This window comes from Calonectris borealis, chromosome 1 (assembly GCF_964195595.1).
Source record: "Calonectris borealis chromosome 1, bCalBor7.hap1.2, whole genome shotgun sequence".
Lineage (NCBI taxonomy): Eukaryota > Metazoa > Chordata > Aves > Procellariiformes > Procellariidae > Calonectris > Calonectris borealis.
The window spans coordinates 56,826,661-56,845,141 of NC_134312.1; the positions used below are offsets into that span (position 1 = coordinate 56,826,661).

An 18,481-nucleotide genomic window follows, 5' to 3' on the forward strand; every position below is an offset into this window, starting at 1 on the left:
AGACCTGGTTCAATAAGGCTTTTATTATCTTCCTGTACCCATACACCTTTGCAGAATACACCTAAAGTGCCAGCTCAATTTTCCCACCCATCTTGCTTTGGTATGGAATCAGCGCTGGTCGAACCTCCTCCTTCAGGAACTTTGCCACCTGTTCAAGAAAGATGGGAAAGAGAAAATTAGCAAAAGAAAGGGTTCCCTTCTCCCCATTCAGACCTGCTTGTCTCATTGGGGTCTCTGTTTCACAGAGACACCTAGCAGTCTGACATGTCCAGAATCAAAAGCGTGAAGCCCACAGAGAAGAAAAACAAGAAAGCCAAGGAAAACGAAAGAGAGAAATGTGTCTGCCTTAGTAGTATGGACAGAGGTACATAATAGCTATACACTCTGGCATACAAAAGGACGCAGGATTAAACAACACATTGTGTTACAATCCATAGCACCTGTACCCTCTTTCCACTACTTTACCTGTTGAGGAGCACGTCCAGTGAAGGAGGAGGGATCCAAGAGGCTTTCAAGTTGTTTATGGATAGGGCTGAAGTAAGGATCAGCGCGGACACGGGCAATGAAGTCATTATCACCCCCTTCCTGTTTCACAACAGCAGCTGCTTGCTGGGAGAGAACACGAATCTTCTCGTGGCAATCCTGTAGGAGCAGGGGGAAGAGGAGAGGAAAAGAAAAAAGTCATTCCATTGCTACTGACAGCACATGTTCGTCCTGCTACCTTGTGCGGGAGGGAGAAATACCAAAGCGTACTGCACTGGACAGCATACAAATGAGACACAGCTTGGACTGCGGTGTCTCATATACCACTATATTGATACAAGATTTTTTTCATCCTTCCACATCTGCCCTTTGAGGCTAAACCAGTCTGAATGACGCATGCATTCCCCGTTCAATTATACCACAAACTTACAACGCTGGAATCTTTACACTTCTTCAAACTCCCCAAATACTCTTAGGAGTCACTATAGGATTTTTTTTTCAGTTGTTCTATTCTGTACTTGTGTAATTTTTCCAAAGACAGATCACAGTAGCTGTTCCCAAAATATTCTATGAACTGAAAGACAGGAATTCCTTATTAACCACTAGTCAACCCCTGTACGGAACATCTTGGGAGCGTAACAATGTAAAACCTCTATAGGTTTGGAAAAAGGGAAAAGAACCTGTCTAATTTAACGAGCAGTGAGACTATGTAAACCGTGGCTTACATAAGGACAGACTGAAGGGAAAAAAAACCCTTATAAACCTGAAGGCCTTAAGACATTCTCTCCCAAAGAACCCTCACATGGCACTAAGACTGGCAAAACCCTTATAACAATTTTTCTGAGACTCTTCCTAATCCCTTTATTTCCTGTGGAATCAATCTGTAAAAACAAGGGAACCCAACTGTAGTTAGGGACCACCCGCAAAATCAGATGCTGCCATGCTGTCCCTAAAATACAGTCATGTGGTTACATTTACAGCCATGTAAGAATCTTCTCCTCACATGTATTATCCTTGATCTATCTTCAATTAGGAGGAAAAACGATCTCCTGTTCCTTGTTTCCTCCATCCAAAGGCCATCTTGCTCCAGCACTGACCTGCCTCAGGTGAACAGATCTGTCTTCTGGATGTTTAGGGGAGGGAGCTGTTCAGTGGTGGGGAAAGGAAGTGAGTTTCTATGCCATGAGATGGGAAAGCATTGAAAATGTGCTGTTCTGGAGTTCCCAGCACATGAAAACACAATATACTAATGTGAACAAGAACAGATTTTATAAGTGTACTAAACTCTACAGATTTGTAATTAAACAGCACCAGAAAGAAGGTAAGCCAATAACAAACACAAATGAAATTCACTCTTCAATCTAATCAAAATAGAGAGGACTGTTTAGGTAAGTATGGGATACTTTAGAAAAAAACAGCTGAAAAGATAATGAAACTTATCCACATGATGTGACCCTTAATAAGTTTAGTTAGGAAGCTTACTGACTGACCCAGTGACAAACATCAGAGTCACGTGGGGAAGAAAAAAAAAAAAGGAAAAAGGATTTTTCCTGACTAACATCACGGGTGAGTTGCCAGAGTGTCTCAGAGAACCAGAAGCACATACCCTACTCAAAGCTCCTAGCAAACCATTTCGCTATTACTATCTTGCAAGTTTAACTTCTGTCCCTGATGTGGAAATAATCATAGAAGGAAAAATTACTGTCTAAAGGTAAGTGAAAATGAGCTGTTTTATTAAGACGTAAATTTGATTATCAGTTTTAAACTGAATTGTGAAATTAAATGATAAGGAAATATAATCTAATTGTGTCTGGATTTATTTACTAAGGAAAACATTTAATTTCAATTTGCTTGAACAGAGAAAACTGAATGAAGCACCATAAACAAAGTTAATAATAAAAAGCACTATACTGAATTAGGGAAGAGTGACACATGAATGAATGGTTCAGAATGGTCTTATTTGCTTGTTCGTTAACAGCACTGATTCATTCTTTTAATTTATAAGGTAGCCAACTGCCAACATGTTCCATTTAAAGAAGCTTGGCCTGTGTTCCAAGTTCCTTCAAACATTTACAAAAGGAAAACGCCTACTAGTATCTAATATAAAAATAGGTCTCCCTCTTCTCCAGCACAGACAGCCAGATTAGCTCAAACACACAGTGTTCCTAACAGTAAATATGGATCTCCACAACTGCTCTCTCCTCAGAGAGTAGAGCCTGGCTTTGCAGCACCAATGTAATATTAATAACTCTGTGGGAGTAGATGGAGAACAAAGAAAGGTAAGATGGTCAGGACAAGAGTCCAGGTACTTTTGTTTCTCAGGAGTGAAATGCCAGGCAGTGAACAAAGGTATTTTTGACTGCATTTGTACCTGACGATTGCCCCCTGCTTTCACCATTGCCATGATTAGATTCTCTGTGGCCATGAATGGCAGCTCCTGCCGGATCCTCCTCTCAATCACCTTAAACAAAACAAAACAAAACAAATAGAAAAAAGAAACAGCATTATAGCAATTCTGCAGACAACTGGTACTCCCAGTGAAGTTTTCCCTCTCCTTTTGAATCTCCAGGACTGGACAATGATGCAAAGATAATTTCTCTTGTTGAACTTAGCTATGGAAATCCAGGTATCGAAGCTGATAATACTTAGAACCTCTATCTTGTAAGGGACATTACTGTGGAAAAGATGTACAATGAACTTTGGTTTTAAGCTGTAGGTAAGTTAGAGGACAGCATGAGATCTGCCTTGACAGTATCTTTTGGCGGTAAGTTCTACAGATCCGTTGTGTAGTTCAGAGAAAAATATCCTTTTTGAGAAATTTTTAATTTACTACCTTTAGGCTTCAACAAGTACCCTTTCATGTCTGTCCTGCAAACAGTGAGAATATAGTGAGAATAGAGAGCAAAATTTGGAAACCTTTTGAACTAACAGATAAAAATGTAATCCTTTGAGTGGGAGAATTTTTATACACTTTGGCATAGCTGCAACATTACCAAGGATGCAACACTGCACACATTATCTCCTGCTTTACCTTTGGATATACCACAAGTCCCTCGGAGATATTCTGCAGTGTACTCAGAATGATGTCAGCTGTGAGGAAAGCCTCAGCCAGACACACGCGCCTACGAAACACACATATGCAGGGCCCCAGTTAGCAATAAAGGCCATGTTCCAGCCTACCTCAGATCTAGCTCTTTAGTTTCTATAAGCAATTCTGTAAATAGCATTACTGTGGCCCTAAAGCTGGAACTGTTCTCCTTATAGGTGCTTCTTGTTGCGTAAAGGTCACAACCAGGAAAGCTAAAGAACATCTTATAGCAGCAGCTCTCAAGCTGGGGAGGCGGGAGGGTTTGTTTGTTTTTTTTTTCAGGGGTCAGTAGAAAAAGGGAGAGAGAGGAATAGAAAGGGTAAAGGCGCACACAGAAAGCTCCAAGATAATTCAATGATTACACAGCTAGGAAAGAGAGCAGCAATTTACAGAGCGAGCAAACACGAGACTATCTTCCCCTGTCTTCTGTCTTGCCCTGTCTGTCTATTGACCCTACTCTCCAGGAGTAAGACATGCTGCAGTGTCATGCTGTGCCTGGCTGTGCTTAGCGGGGAACTTTCAAAGTGATCCATGCATTTGGTGGGGGCTTCCTCCAAGAGGTCAGCTCCTGGTCACAAAGGAGGCTCCTGACAAAAAAGAATGACAAAAAGGAAAGGAGGAAGAGGAGAGGAATAGTGGGGACTGAGCTGTATCAGGCAAAAGGCTCTGTGTCACAGTGCAGCAATTACAGCAGCATCCATCTGTGACAGCAGTGCCTGGCCCTGCGATCTTTTAAAATATACTAGTACTTGAACCTTGTGCTACATTTAAGACCCCCAATTCTATCACACTGTCTTCAAAAGGACTTTGCTGTTTTGTAGGTTGATTGCATTTTCTCTGGCTTGCTCTCCTTTCAAAACACTATAGCTTTAACAAGAAAAATCCAAGGCACAGAATTTTTCAATTGGACTTTGAAGTGGACAAATGACCCTTTCTATTAGATGAGGTGAAAATAAAATCTGAAACATTCCAGTACATCTCTCAACACTTAGTAGCTATTGAGAAATAAACACACCATATCAACCAGTATCCAATTTCTTAAATTGTTTTCTGCTGCCTATGCAGCTCTTTTCTTAACAAGACTAGCAGCTGTGGAGTAAAGTCCTTTTGGGAAAAGATCTATGTTTTCATGAAATTTAATGCAGACATTATGTTTGTGGAGACGTATTTAAAATAACGTTCTCATTAACAATCTGAACTCTAGTCTATAGCCAAAACAGCTGTTGTTCATTGTTCCACAAATCCTATATCTTAGAAATCTAAAGATCTAAAGATTTCTAAGATTCTAGGAGATCAAATTCAGCAACAGAAGACTACTTTGAAACTAAGTAGTATTTACCTATTTCAAAGGTAAATAGGAGCTTTATGCAAATTTAGTACTCGCTGGAAGATGGAAGCATTGAATTTAATTGCTGTAATTTATTTGGAAATAATTATAGAGAACTTCTGCTCATCTCAAAATAGTCGTAATGAAGAATCAGAAAACAAAGCAAAGTTTGCTAAGCAATATCTAAAAGACCTGCACAGGTTTTCATGAAATATTACTTAAAAAATAAGTTTGTGCTCTTTCTTTAGGATCTGAACTACTTCTGTAAAGAACAACACTTTACAAAGAGATGAAAATAAGTTTCTTTAAATTATTTGGAGGGTTAAGGGATTACAGATAAAATGTTGAATTATTCTTTAAGCAGTGAAGAGGAACAGGGTCAAAAAACACATTCCAAATAGACTGGGAGGAAAATTTGAGAAAGGTAAGAACTGCTATAGTGTGCTGTTGAAACAGGAAGACTATGAAAGCAATTTATTATCACGGCTTCTGCATCCCTCCTTCTCTTTGCTGGTTTACTTTGATGTTAAAAAAACTTAACAGTTTTCATCTGATCTTAGAGAGGAAACCAGTTTGTAGTCTCTAGATTCTATTGAGACTGCTTTTCATCAAGGTGGTAATCTGTGGTTTTAGTTTAAAAATATACTTTCTAAATACATTAAAAGACCTTCCTGCACAAGACCTTCTGAAATTGCTGCATTGCACGATCTAAACAAACCTGTTGGCGCTGTCATCCAATGTTCGCTCAAACCACTGCACAGAGGCTGTTTGGAGGGGATCCAGCACCAGAGTCATCAGGTGTCGAGCCAGGCTGCAGCAGCGTTCTGAACGCATGGGATTCCTCTTGTAAGGCATAGCACTTGAACCTGTGAAAGGAGAAAGAGTGATGGAAACAGGACATAGAAGTAGTGCATTCAGGAAGAGATGAAGGTCCTCCCCCAGATAAGAAAAATGTGTCAGGAATCATGTTTTCAACTAAAGCCTCAAAACATGATGATTTTCTAAGAACAAAATGGAATAAAGAAAATGACACCACACCACACTTCCCCTTTAGATTAGAAACATCGTACCGCGGGGAGAAAAAAAGTGAGAATTTTGCAATTCTGCAAAACAGAAGAAGTACTACCACATAAAAAGAACAAATGGCCTTTATTTTTAGTGCAGTATTTAGCACCGTCTCTCTAGGGGACCCATGGCAACTTTAGCAGGGTTCAAGACCCCATCTGCTCAGTAACATTGTCCTTCAAAGCCAGATACTTATACTGCTGCCTGTTGCTCTGGTGAATGGATATCAAAACGAACCATAGAATGCAGAATGATTCAAATAACAAATACGACGAAGGCTTAATTTGCCGATTCAATCCTATGCAATTATTTAGGGTGCCTGCCTGAACTTTCTTCCAGCCAAGAGCCAAAACTCTATGTTTTCTTCTCCCCTTCTACCATTGTCAGAATCACATCATTAGTATTCTTTTGGCAAGGATCCAGCCCAGTTTCATTATTCCAAATTTGTCTGTTTATAAAGACCAAAATGCTGAGTCAAGCTGAAAACCTACAGCTCCAGTTAGCTTCATGAAGAATGGAAAACACTAAGTATTCCTCAGACCCAAGTCTTCCTCTGTGGGGAATACGTGACTGCTTCTGCTCTCTCCCCAAACCCAGGAAGTGCAGAGATACAAATCTGATTTTAATTACTTAATATCCAGAAACCTTTGGGTAAAGTGCATTTTTTTTTTCCTTTAAAAAGGATCCAAAATACTAACAATGTCAAACCTCAGTTAATTTAAAGCAATTTCTGTCAGTGACATTCCTAAGTTTGCTTGAAAGGCTGCACCAACATAAATTAAAAGATACATACACCGGTCCAAGAAATGTCTCGCATCCCTTACCAATCTGATCTTTCTCAAAAGGCTCCTCTATCTCCTTCAGGTTGGCCAAAAGACGAATGTCAGTACAAATCTAGAAAAAAGCCCAAGAAATTAACAAACAGAACCAAACTAACACACACCAATATACACTCCTGTTAGTGTTCTTGGAGAAGTGTTTGCATCTGTGTCCGAGAGGTAAATTGGGGACACAGTGAAAAATTTGACAAAAAAATTGACACTGCAATCATACTTCCCAGCCTAAAAATCCCAGTCAAGAAAGCGTAAGGAAAAAAAGATGTCCACTGTATTAGAATAGAACAGGACTCCAAGAAGGGCAAATGTTTGCAGGGAATGGAAGAGATACCAGGAGGGAACAGTGAAAATGCATAACAAAATTACACAGTGATTTGCAAACACAGATAATGTGTGCTCACTGAACCAGCCAGTCTACAAAACTAAACCAGAAGAAAATACCACAGATCACTTTAGCCAAGAGGAGGAAGAGGGAGGGAACAGAAATAAATCAATGAAAAGAATCCACAAGGACAGAGACAATAACACCATTATCAGAAAAGCAATTAATTAGGAGCAAACGGTGAAATTTAAAAACTCTTACACCACTAGGAAAGACATTTACTCTAATTGGATCGATTTAGCATAGATTAGACTAATATCTGGTGTGGGATTTGTTAACCCATCTTAGAATCTGCTCAGTAAACTTGCTTTATTTGCCACTGGTCTTAAGATCTTTGAGGTTTGATTACTAAGCATGTATCCTGTGGTGAATTTACATGATCACAAAGAGAACAGCTGAACAAGGAACACGTATTAATATTTCTTGAGAACAGCGTTCTGCACCATAAGCACCTTCTCTTCAAGATCTAAAATATTTCCTCTTTTTCCCAATGTATAAAAATAGTGTGCTCACCTTGTGTATAGATGCCCCAAGACTGGCCAGCACGGACAGGACTTCAATATCTACCTTGCGACTATAGGTCTGCCCTGTGACCATGTAAGACCTAAAAATAAGCACAGAAGTTGAGTGCTCCAGTCAGATACAACTGTACTGCAAGGCTTTGAGCAAGGAGTGCCATGGCTCTTAAAGTGGAGGGTTCTCATTCTGCCCTGACGAGAACAACTTTGGATTCAGGCTGTCAATTTTGGGCAGCATGCAATGGAAGAGAGAAGAGCAGAGGGAAAATGGACAGCCGTCCTTTGACAGGGAGACAAGTAGAAGTGGCCTATTTAGGAGGTGAAGTTTCCTGCAGGAAGCTGCAATTGGGAATGGAAGATGGCAAAAGGAGATAAGTCAACAGCAGCACAGAAGTCAGTTTGGCAGCTAGGGGAATCTGGGCCAACGTGGACAGCAGGAGTCACACTTCGTTAACACCAAATTTAGATGACTAAGCATGCTTATTACATACCGCTTAAATCCTGCCTTTGCAGTCACTAATCTGTCCAGCTCTTCAACCTCAGGGTGAAGAAAAAACCAAAACAAAGAGAACTCAGAATGCAACAATTCAGGAAGGTCAGCAACCGCAAAAAGGATCCTTTGCTTTTCTCAGTTTACTGTCAACAAATGTTATACTTGCTGGGAAGCACTCCCCCCCCTCCCCCCCAAATTCTGCTCACTTTCACACAGGGCCTTGTCAGTGGGCCCCAGAGGGATCGCAGTGCCCTTGTGAATTTGATGCCAGAATCTCCATGTTCCTCCAAACAGAACAGCATTCCAGAGGGGAGAATTGCAAAGACTGCAAGTCGATGCCCTGGGCTGTCTGACTTACTTTACTGTGGTCTCCCTCAAAAAGCTGCAAGAAGCTGGCTTGAGTGCCAGTGGTGCCTTTTACACCCCGAAAGCGCAGATCATCCCGAGCCCGCTCCAGGTTCTGCAGGTCCATGCACAAGTCCTGAATCCACAAGCAGCAGCGTTTCCCCACAGTGGTGAGCTGTGCAGGTCTGAAAACAGCCAAGAACAGAATGTGACTCATTGACAATTTGCACAGTAACTCCAGAAGGGCCACAGTTTGCTGCTGAGCCTACTGTTAAGACCTCCTTGCAGGTTGGTCTCTCTGACTCCTCTGAGCAGAAATTAAAAAGATTGGGCTTACGGAGGAAGATGTAACAGCACATATGTATGACCAGTAAATGGTACTGAAGATATGATCATTCTTTTCAGGAATTAGATGTAATTACATCAAGAGAAAACAGTGATTGTCGTTTCTGTATGTGTTAGGGGATTAAGAAATAAGTGAGAATGGGTATCTGAAGATGTTTCACTACTACAGCCTTTGAGTTTCTTCAATAAAAGTGACTGGAAGCCTGCTAGTCCGAATATCTAGAACGGGTTTCACGGCGTTTTTCCAGGACTCTGTCAAGCGGACAAGCCTCAGTCAGTTGCAAGTAACGCGACATCCCGGGCCCGCTCCCCGCGCCCCCGCCCCCGCGCCCCCGCCCCCGCTCCCCGCGCCTGCAGCCGCCGCGCTTCGCGCCCGCGCCTCCGCTGGCGGAGGGCGCCCCCTGCCGGCCCGCACCCCGCCCGAGGCTCTGCAGGGGAGAGAAGCCAGGGGGCTGGGAGAACCGGAGGTGCATCCCTCCCCCCCACCCTAATTCTGCTCGCCCAGGGCACAGGGGGCATCCTGGCTAACTTATAGCACTGGTGTGAGTTTCTCAGTGCAGAAACGTCTGCGGACACATTGTGATTTTAAATGATTTCTCTAAGGGACTGTTCCTTTTTATTTATAAAAATGCATTCCTCAGCCTCTGGGCAAACGTGCAATAATTAACAATACTGTTAGCCAACATTTTTTGTAAGACCTCCACCTTGAAATACATATCTGCAAGCTTCAACCACACTGTCTTCCTGCAAATGCTTTGAGGAGAAAATGCGGATATTAGCAGAGCCTAGAAGTTGAAATATTTCAAATTTTCCACATGAAGTCCAAAGACAACCTCTATACTATTTCAAAAAAGCATATGCACGTGAACAAGGTGCTCCTGATTAAGATCAGACATAAAAAGGAAGCATATAAGATGTGGAAGCAGGGTCAGGTGATCTGTCCAGCACTGCAGGGATGGGGTTAGGAAAGCCAAAGCCCACCTGCAGTTTAAACGGATGTGGGATGTGAAAGGTGACAAGAAAGGCCTCTGCAAGTAGGTAAGCAGCAAAAGAAAGGCTAGGGAAAACACGGCCCTGTTCGTAACGGGGCAGAAGCCCTCCTGACACAGAAGGACACAGAAAAGGCCAAGGGATCAATACCTTCTTCAGCTTAGTTTTTACAACTTCACTTTGCATACACTTCTTAAATACTCCTTTGTACTCTTTCCAAAAGCCAAGATAAAACTGAACCCAGAGAACTCCTCTGAAAAGCTGTAGCCGAAGAAGGAACTAGGACTAAAGCTGATTGAACTGACATGGCATATACAGCAAGACAATTAATCAGAGACCTGAACTGACGCTCCCACTCTCCTTTGGGAGAAATTTTAAAGTGCCAGACACCGAGTCTGACATGACCTATGCTTAATTTCCCTGCCTCTGGTGTTCCATATCACCAGAGTAGAAGATCCAGGCTTACCTCAAGGTGTACAGTTTAACGCCTCTGAAAGCAAACTGTCTTCATGAAGCAGCAGATTAATCTACCCCAACAACAGACCTATCCAGATCTCACTGTCCTTTGACTCAGTAGTCTGCCCAAAAATATTCTATTGTATTGTATTCTATTCTATTGTATTCAATGTCAGAAGTGCTGCACAAAAAGTGTAAGTTACCTAAGAGACAAAAAATGGTATCGTCCTGTTAAACAGAAGAAATTCTTCCTAATTCTTCCCAGGGATCCATATAGAAATGTATGAAAATTGATGGATCCTGAATCATCACTTTAGAAGAAAGCTTCAGCAATAGTGACAGACAGAGTAGCTGTAGTAACAAGTAGCCAGTAACAAACGTTTAGGCTGCAGTTGAAACTAACTTAACTGACAGAAAAACAAACATAAAGAAAATATGACTGGAAGACAGGCTTGCTGCAACCCCCAGTCAGGCTTTTTGAAACAGCCCAGAATTTACACATCTATATTCGCCAGGATTCGTCGTTCCTTAGGAAGCTGTGTTAAAACAACTGCTGACAGCTAGTCCAAGCAACCGTTCAATTTCCTGAGACAAGGGTGGAGTTAGGCACATACTCCTTTTCTGAACCACCAACAATGTCTTAATGATGTCCAGCAGTACCAACTGCCACTGGTCAGAAGTGGGAAAAAGAAGGATGAAAGAAAGCAGCAGGAGGTTAATTTAACCAAAGCACAGCTGACAAAATGAAAGCAAAGGCTGATGGCTACTTACTGGTAGTGAGTGAAGCCCAAAGTAGGCAAGTCAGCGTACTTCTCAGCAAAGTCGGCCAGCCGGCTAATCACCCTTGCGAGCTGGTGGATGCAGGAAGGATAGAAAAGAGGTGGAATGAGAGAAAAAAAAACACCACAGCAGAAGGTAGCACACTTAAGCACAACAACATTGTGAGAAAAAGGGGAGGGAAACAACTGTGCAATACTTGGAATACCCCTGTCTAATTGTAGAAAATGGTGTGTTTCATTTTTTCAGGGCATGCACATTATTTTTGCTTGCTGCAAAACTCAAGCAAGAGATGATACAAGTGGTTGGACTTCAGCTCAAACTAGTCTAGTCCTTGTGCCCAACCCAATCCTGCAGTTGGTTTATCCCTGGGTATTTTCTTTATTCCTGGAACTGGTCAGAAATAAAGCTGCTTGGGGTATAATTGACGCATGTACAGTCCAGGGCAAACTGGGTGCCAAGACACTTAGATCAGATAGAGAACATTGCACTACACTCTCACTATATTTGACATCAGAAAATTGTATTATATAGCTTCTTGAATGCTGACATGCTCCTAGGAATATAGTTAAGGGGATGCCTAAGCTGACCCTGAGAGCAATATGGTTGTTTTCTGAAAGTAGTACCTGTAGCACAGATAAACAAGGAGTTGCTTATAATTCCCATGGCGAGCAAAGAAGCTTTGGGGAAAGACTTGAGAGAGGAAAGGAAGATAACTGTTCACTTTTTTGAGAGTAACTCAGACAGCTCCTCCTAGCTTCCCAGCAAGGCTTAGGAAAATCCAAGTTAAACACAGGCTATTCACAGGACACCAGCGCTGCCCACTTCTGAGACACTGCGCACAACTGCCTTCTCACCTTGGGTAGCAGCAGGTTAAACCCATCACGGAGGACAATCAGATCCTGAAAGAAGCAAAGAAAGGAAGTTTGGGCCATGTCTGAAGGACCAGACATAATGGCTTCTCTCAGAGAGTACACAGATAATTAAAATGTGCTTTGTCCACTCAAAAGTCTCTTATAATGAAAGCTCTGCTTTTCTTCTTGTATCAGAACTTGTGGTGAACTTGCTTATGACAAAAATGCTGGATCCACCATTGCTTCTTCTGTACTATCCACAGAAAATCATACGGGGTGGTAGAAGACCCATTTCCACTGACTGGGCGTGAATGATTATTTTGAGATACTCCTGATGCCCATGGAATGACAGACTAAATCATTCATCCCAAGTGGAAAATGCAGGCACTGTAGGCTAAAGACAGCAGGAAAGTAAGTGGACTGATCAGGCAGCAGTCATCTTCACTCCTCCTTTCAGACTGAAGTACAGCTAGGTGCCAAGTGTCACAAGGAATGTGGTATTACCTAAAAGCCAAACAGGCTTGCAAAGGAGTAGGGTAAAAATAATCACGCAGGAGCTTCTCATATGACAAAAGCGGACGTGAAGTTGCAATGACTTGGACACAGGGGAGCAGCAATATATACTGAGAAATTACTTTAGCTTGGGCTCAGTTTTAGACAGGTTTTTCACAAACATTTTACAGTTCTGTAGAACGGTGGTACTTCCTTTTTCACTTAACACATTTATCCATTCTCTTGGCCACCGAAAAGCTTTATTTATCCCGAATCAATACAGGGGTTCCAAGCAGCAGTTGAAAGCTCATGGGCTGTGTATATCAAAAGTGGCCTTGTTTTGTAAGTCAGTGAACTCTCATCCCATTGGCATAACTCACACGTTTCTGCATGCGTTTGCAACTCACAATCTCTTATCTCCTTGAATATTTAACATGCAAGCAGAGTTTAGGGAACAGTTAGTTTTCAGAGAGATCTTGCTTCATATCAAAAGAAAGAAGTCAAGAGGAGCTTGCCTTCCTAGGGTAGCTAGGATAAAGGGGAATTAACTTCAACAGTAAAACTAACAAATATGTCTGAAAAATCTATTTGATATTATTTTATAAAGAAAACTTTATAAAGAGCTATCAAGTAAGCAACTGTAGCTTTGTTTCGCCCAGCTCTGCAGGCAGGAAACTGAAAATACTATATTACCGTATTATCCCCTACGTAACAGGAAGTTGCTCCAAGGTGAATGATGGCTGCAGCTTTTGGACAGCAGTGGGCAAAGGTGTGAACGTGGGCCATCACATCGTGACGCAGCTTCTTCTCTTCCTCCGCTGCCATCTTGAAGTCAATGTTGTCCAGATTTGCTTCCATCTCCTGTATCTGCTCATCTGTGATAGGAAGCCCAAGTGACTGCAAGGGGAAAAAAACTTTCTATTTCTTTTTGTCTTTAAGAGACAACCCAAACTGACACAGAAGTTCTTTAGACAATTTACTCCCACATGACATCTCACGGAAGCGTGGCAATTTGGCATAATCAAGAGTTGTAACAGCAAATGCTTTCATTCTAGGGTTATCCAACCTTTTCCAATAGGATAGGACAGTGATCATGCTTAGATGTTCCTCTTGGGCTTCATACTTTCCTCAATCATGTAACATCCCTGTGACAACTACAAAAATCAGACATATGGGGAAAAGTGATATAAAAATAGCATAGTCTTAACTTCTTTTAATGAAATTTACCCTTTGGGTGGGTACAATCCAGCTACCATGTGACAAGATAGCTTGTGTCAGGAAGAACTCTTTGGACCACAACTAGACCTACACAACTGCAAACAGTGGGCTTAGAACATATGGAAAGGTACATACATTTGTACCTTTCCAAGAGTCCTAAAATACTTCATCTCAGTCTGAATCTGGAAGCTTAGGAAATCAGGTACTTGATCTGGAAGCAGGAGGTAAATGCTCCTAGTTCCTGTTCAAAAATATTTGCTAAACTTTTTCAGCAAGCTGACTTAAAAACAGAGTAAGATATCAAACCACAGAATTATACGCTGGTATAACTCTTGCACAGGTCTATACTTGCCCAAGTTAAGTAAGCTGAGAAAAATGGCCTTTCCTGACACTGAGAGTTTAAAAGTCTCACAACGAACTTGGCATTACTACCTTTTCCAAATTAAAATGTTATTGTCTTGCACATTAGTAATTACAAGCCACCAGCCAGGAAGCTGGTATTTCAAAAGCTGGTTCTGTTCAGAATCAAACTGACTAAAAAAACATTTTGCAGATGAGGAATCTGGAACTAGAGAAGACAGCAAGTGAAGCAGATGTGTCTTCAAGGTCCTCATAAGATAATTAGTACCCATACAACTTAAAATATGATGCTGCAAGTGGATACACAACCATGAGCGCCCATATGAATGAAGAAAAGCACCTGGATCCAGACTGCTGTCTTTGGGGTGTACTGATGCAGTTTGTAACTGCCTGAAAGCACACAGGCAACTCAGAAGGCAATACAGTCTTGTGCCAAGATTAAAACCTCATGCCTTGTTCACGCATCCATGACCTGTTGGGAAAAGCTGACCATGCTATGCAGGCACTGACAGCCATATGGAGAGGAAAGAAATAATCCTGAAGAAAAGGGACTACCTGTCATAGGAACACATGCAAGGTATGGCAGTGCCATGGCAAATGCTGTTCTCATGCGCTCACAAATATCACGAGCCCTCTTCCCTCCGACTTTTTGCTGATATTGATAGTACCTCAGGAGGAAAGCAATCGGATGTCCTTCAAACCCGTCTACTAAAAAAAATAGTAGAAAAACTATCTGAGGGAAATTAATAGTGGTTTCTCCAAAGAAACTACAGGTCAGTGACATGCTCTCTGTATCGTGCTTTTAAGGTGTCATTCCTCCGAGGCTGTTCCAACATTTTGATGCACCGCTATAACAACTATGACCTGTTCATTCACCTCTATTCCTAAAGGGCAGAGCAAACCAGGCAGATGATACAGAATGTCTCCTGCAAGCAGAATGAGAACATGGGGCTGCTCCTCTAACAAAGAACATAAACCAGAAAAATACCAAAACTTAAATCGGACAAAAAAAATTAGATTGGGAGCTACTATAGACTCTTACACAGAGAAAACATTCAGATTCTACATGTGCGAAACATTTTATTAGTCAGTTTAATGTTGCAGGATGTCAAAGCTACTTCTACTAGAAGGAAGAGCTCCATGAAATTTGTACTTGTCTTTCAAATAACACATCGTTTAGCTCAAGAGTTCAGGATTAAAAATAAAAAACCAAAATGAGGTATTAATAGAGGTATCATAATACAAACAAATTTATGTTAAAAAAATAAACTAGAATTTTGGGATGGGTATGAACTCACATGCTTCAGCTCTTAACCCAAACTTTAACTACTGTCAGCTGGGAAAAGATTAGTTTAAAGAGCTCTCTCTTACTAATCACTCATTTTGCTGAGTCTCCTCTTTCAAACTCCTGGTGTTGCCTGCTGTAAGGAACAAAATACAAAATACAAACTGTGAAGATTTTCTGTCTAATCCAGTTTCCAGTGAAATAATTTTTCAGTTCTTATTTCACATATTCCAAGTGGACTACTCGAAAATTTGTCCTGTAAGTAGGGTGAATATTGAAACCATTCACCGGCCCTGTACTTTACCTAAAACTTCATCACTAAACTTCATGTCCGCTCTTTTACTACTTCCCTGCAGCTTTCAGAAAACCTATGGTTAGATTAGATCTTCTTAATATTCTGATTTACTACAAAACAGGAATAAGTATTGCCCATAGTTCATTCATTACTTCTTTTTTAATGTACCCAGAAAGAAATATCATGTATCTTCAATAAGGATGATTGGAGAAGCAACATTTAAATGCCTTGAAAACGAAGATAAGTACTGTAGTAAATATTGCCTATATTTCATTCATTACTTTTTTTTTCTAAAATGTACCTAAAAAGAAATACTATGTATCTTCAATAAGGAATCTGAGGAAACTGCTTATATCCATAACTAAGTGATCATTGACAGAGCTAACAGGTGCTGAAAGTAGCTGACTCTTCCTCTTTCAATCCAGAACTGACATCAGAAGACAAGCTCCTCTAGAATGAAGAGAGAGATAAAAATAGTAGTCTCCCTCTTCCCACTACGAAAAGGGTGCTCAAGAAATTGCAAGGTCTGTCTCTACTTTCTGGGAACAAAACCCTATGGTGGCAATAGAAGAGAAAGCAAGGGTCAAGCAACAGAGGAACCCCAGGTTCAGAGCTTGGGAGTGGAAACCTAGAAGTCTCACACTGGTTCTTTCAGCAGCTTGCTTTCTCCTGTTGGGCAAGTCATGTAAAGTATTTTGTTCTTGAACAGTAGAAAAGGCAACGGTTACCTGCTGGAATTGATATGACAGCGTTTAAATTACCATGCTTTGAACATGCAAAGCTCCTTAAGCATGCATTCTTGGTACTGACACTTCCTATACTGGATGAGATTTGCAGTCTGCCCACTCCAGCATCTCAACTGTGACAATACCAGCACGTGGTATTTCAGAAGACGACTCCTATTTAACACGGATGTATAATTACATCTTCAGCTTCTAAAACATCATGTTTGGTGCAGCGTACTATTGATGACGCCGCTGCAGTGGTATGATCCTTGAACGCAGAAGGAAAGCATTAATGACACTGTGCGCTGCTTGTTCATTCTCCAACATGGTGCTTCTCCGCCTTAACAGCCAGACCTAGTGCTTGCATTGCTTCCTAACCACCCCAGTACTTTGAAAACGGAAACTGAAGGTTTGCGCACAAACCAAATGGGCAGCTATTGAGTCTGAAAGCTATCTTGTCAGAAGGCAGTGTTTTTGTGGGGGTCTTTTTTTTGCCTTTTTTTTCTCTCCCCCCGCCCCACCCCGGAACATATTACAGTGTTTTCCCTGTCAAAAACCTGATATGAGTCTTCCCCTCAGGGTATGCCAACAGTCACAAGGAATCAAGTTAGTCCATCTTAAAAAGTGACTGCGTCTCAACTAAGTAGTAATAACGGGCTGTACACACAGCCCTAACTGGGACCAAATTCAAAGACAGTTTAGCTTAAACTACATTTTAAAAATGTTGAATCCATAGACTCTACTAACACAACAGCTTGCAATCATATGGACGTACTCTCAGCCTCTGCTTCCTAATGGCTGAATTGATACCAATCTTTTGTGCTATCAGGTTTTTTTTTTGTGGCACTCAGCCTGTCAGAAACATCATAAGCATTTCTGGTGTAACTGTTCTGCTCACTTCGGTCAAAAGTAAACTTATCTCAGAAGTAAGGGCTATCTAAAAACAACTGGCTGCAGGTGCATGGGGTGGTCCAGTTGGCACAGACTGACAGCAATCTGATTGAACAAGAGAGCACATCTCATCAGTCACACCTCCTGAAAAGTAAACAGGCAAGCGTTTCAGAAGGACACTAATGTTTGCTCAGAAGGCAACCCCCCCAAAAAACCTGCTTAGCAAAGCTTTTACAGAACTAATTTCACAGAGGCGGCAAAGGTGCAAGGGGGAGGGTACGAGACAAGAAGAGGCGATTTGCTGAGGGATGTCAGGTACGTGCAGGATTGCCTACAAAGCGTTGTGTAAAACCGGGCTTGCACACTGCCCCCCCGCCCCCACCCCTTTCCCCCCCGAAACTCGCGAAGGGCCGCCTGAAGCTTGTTCTGGTCAGTTTTCTCCCGCTCACCCCGAGCTGACCCAGGCCGCTGCTCGGTCTCCTTTCCCACGGGCAGCTCCGGTTACCGCCGGTTCCCGCGCCGGGGACCGCCGCGCCGCAGGCACCCAACGAGCGACGCGCGCAAAGCAGACGGGCGGCGAACCCCCGCACCCGCCGGTAACCGGCTCTCCCCCGCCGGAGCCCCGAAGGGAAGCGGAACCGGGGCATGAAGACGCTCCGCCACGACAGTCCCCCCCGCCTTCATCCCTCGCCAGGGCAGGGCGGTGGCTCCGGGCCGCTCTCCCCTCAGCGGCCCCGTCCCGCCGTTACCTTCTCAGCCTGGGCGAGGTAGAGCCAGAGGCGGCGCCACGTCCCGAACTTCTTTCTCTCGCTGAAGTTGAAGCCCATCTCGGCGCTGGCGTACCGCGACACCAGCGGAGAGCGGTAGCGCGCCAGCGGGTCCTCCTCGGCGCCGGGGGTCGCCATGGCAGCAGCGGCGCGGGGCGACGGAGCGATCGGGGCCGCCCGGGGCAGGGCGCCTGCCGGCAGCGCGGGATAAAGGCGGGCGGCGGCCCCGCCCCGCTGTCGCGAGGAGCCCCCGCCCCCGGCGCAGAACACGGCGCCGCGGGCAGAGCGCGGGGGAGGCGGCGCCCCCTGGCGGGGGGAGGTCGCGCACGGGGTGACGGGGCGGAAGATGGCGGCGAGGGTGCAGCGGCGAGCACACGCGCGGCAGAATAAACGTGCAGAAAACACGAGTATTAAATGCTTAGCAGCCAAACACATTTATTAGTCTTTTTTTTTTTTCCAGGAACCCAAAAATATTTTGTAGTTATAATG

The 18,481-nt window shown here is 42.8% G+C and overlaps 1 protein-coding gene across 2 annotated transcripts; it reads right to left on the bottom strand.

The window, feature by feature from the left end:
- Positions 1–5: 5 nt before the first annotated feature.
- On the bottom strand, positions 6–18,427 carry ADSL (adenylosuccinate lyase). Of its 2 annotated transcripts, none has more exons than XM_075154827.1 (13): positions 17,975–18,427; positions 13,145–13,348; positions 11,963–12,007; positions 11,100–11,179; positions 8,551–8,722; positions 8,191–8,237; positions 7,695–7,785; positions 6,788–6,857; positions 5,617–5,764; positions 3,515–3,605; positions 2,855–2,944; positions 466–642; positions 6–148 (listed from the first exon to the last, which is right to left on the bottom strand). In XM_075154827.1, exons 1-13 carry the CDS (start codon positions 18,425–18,427, stop codon positions 62–64), a joined length of 1,755 nt encoding a protein of 584 aa, XP_075010928.1. In that variant the 3' UTR covers positions 6–61. The 2 variants fall into 2 exon arrangements, with proteins under 2 accessions (XP_075010928.1, XP_075010938.1); XM_075154837.1 differs by lacking the exon at positions 17,975–18,427 and adding an exon at positions 16,371–16,388.
- Between the last annotated feature and the right edge of the window lie 54 nt (positions 18,428–18,481).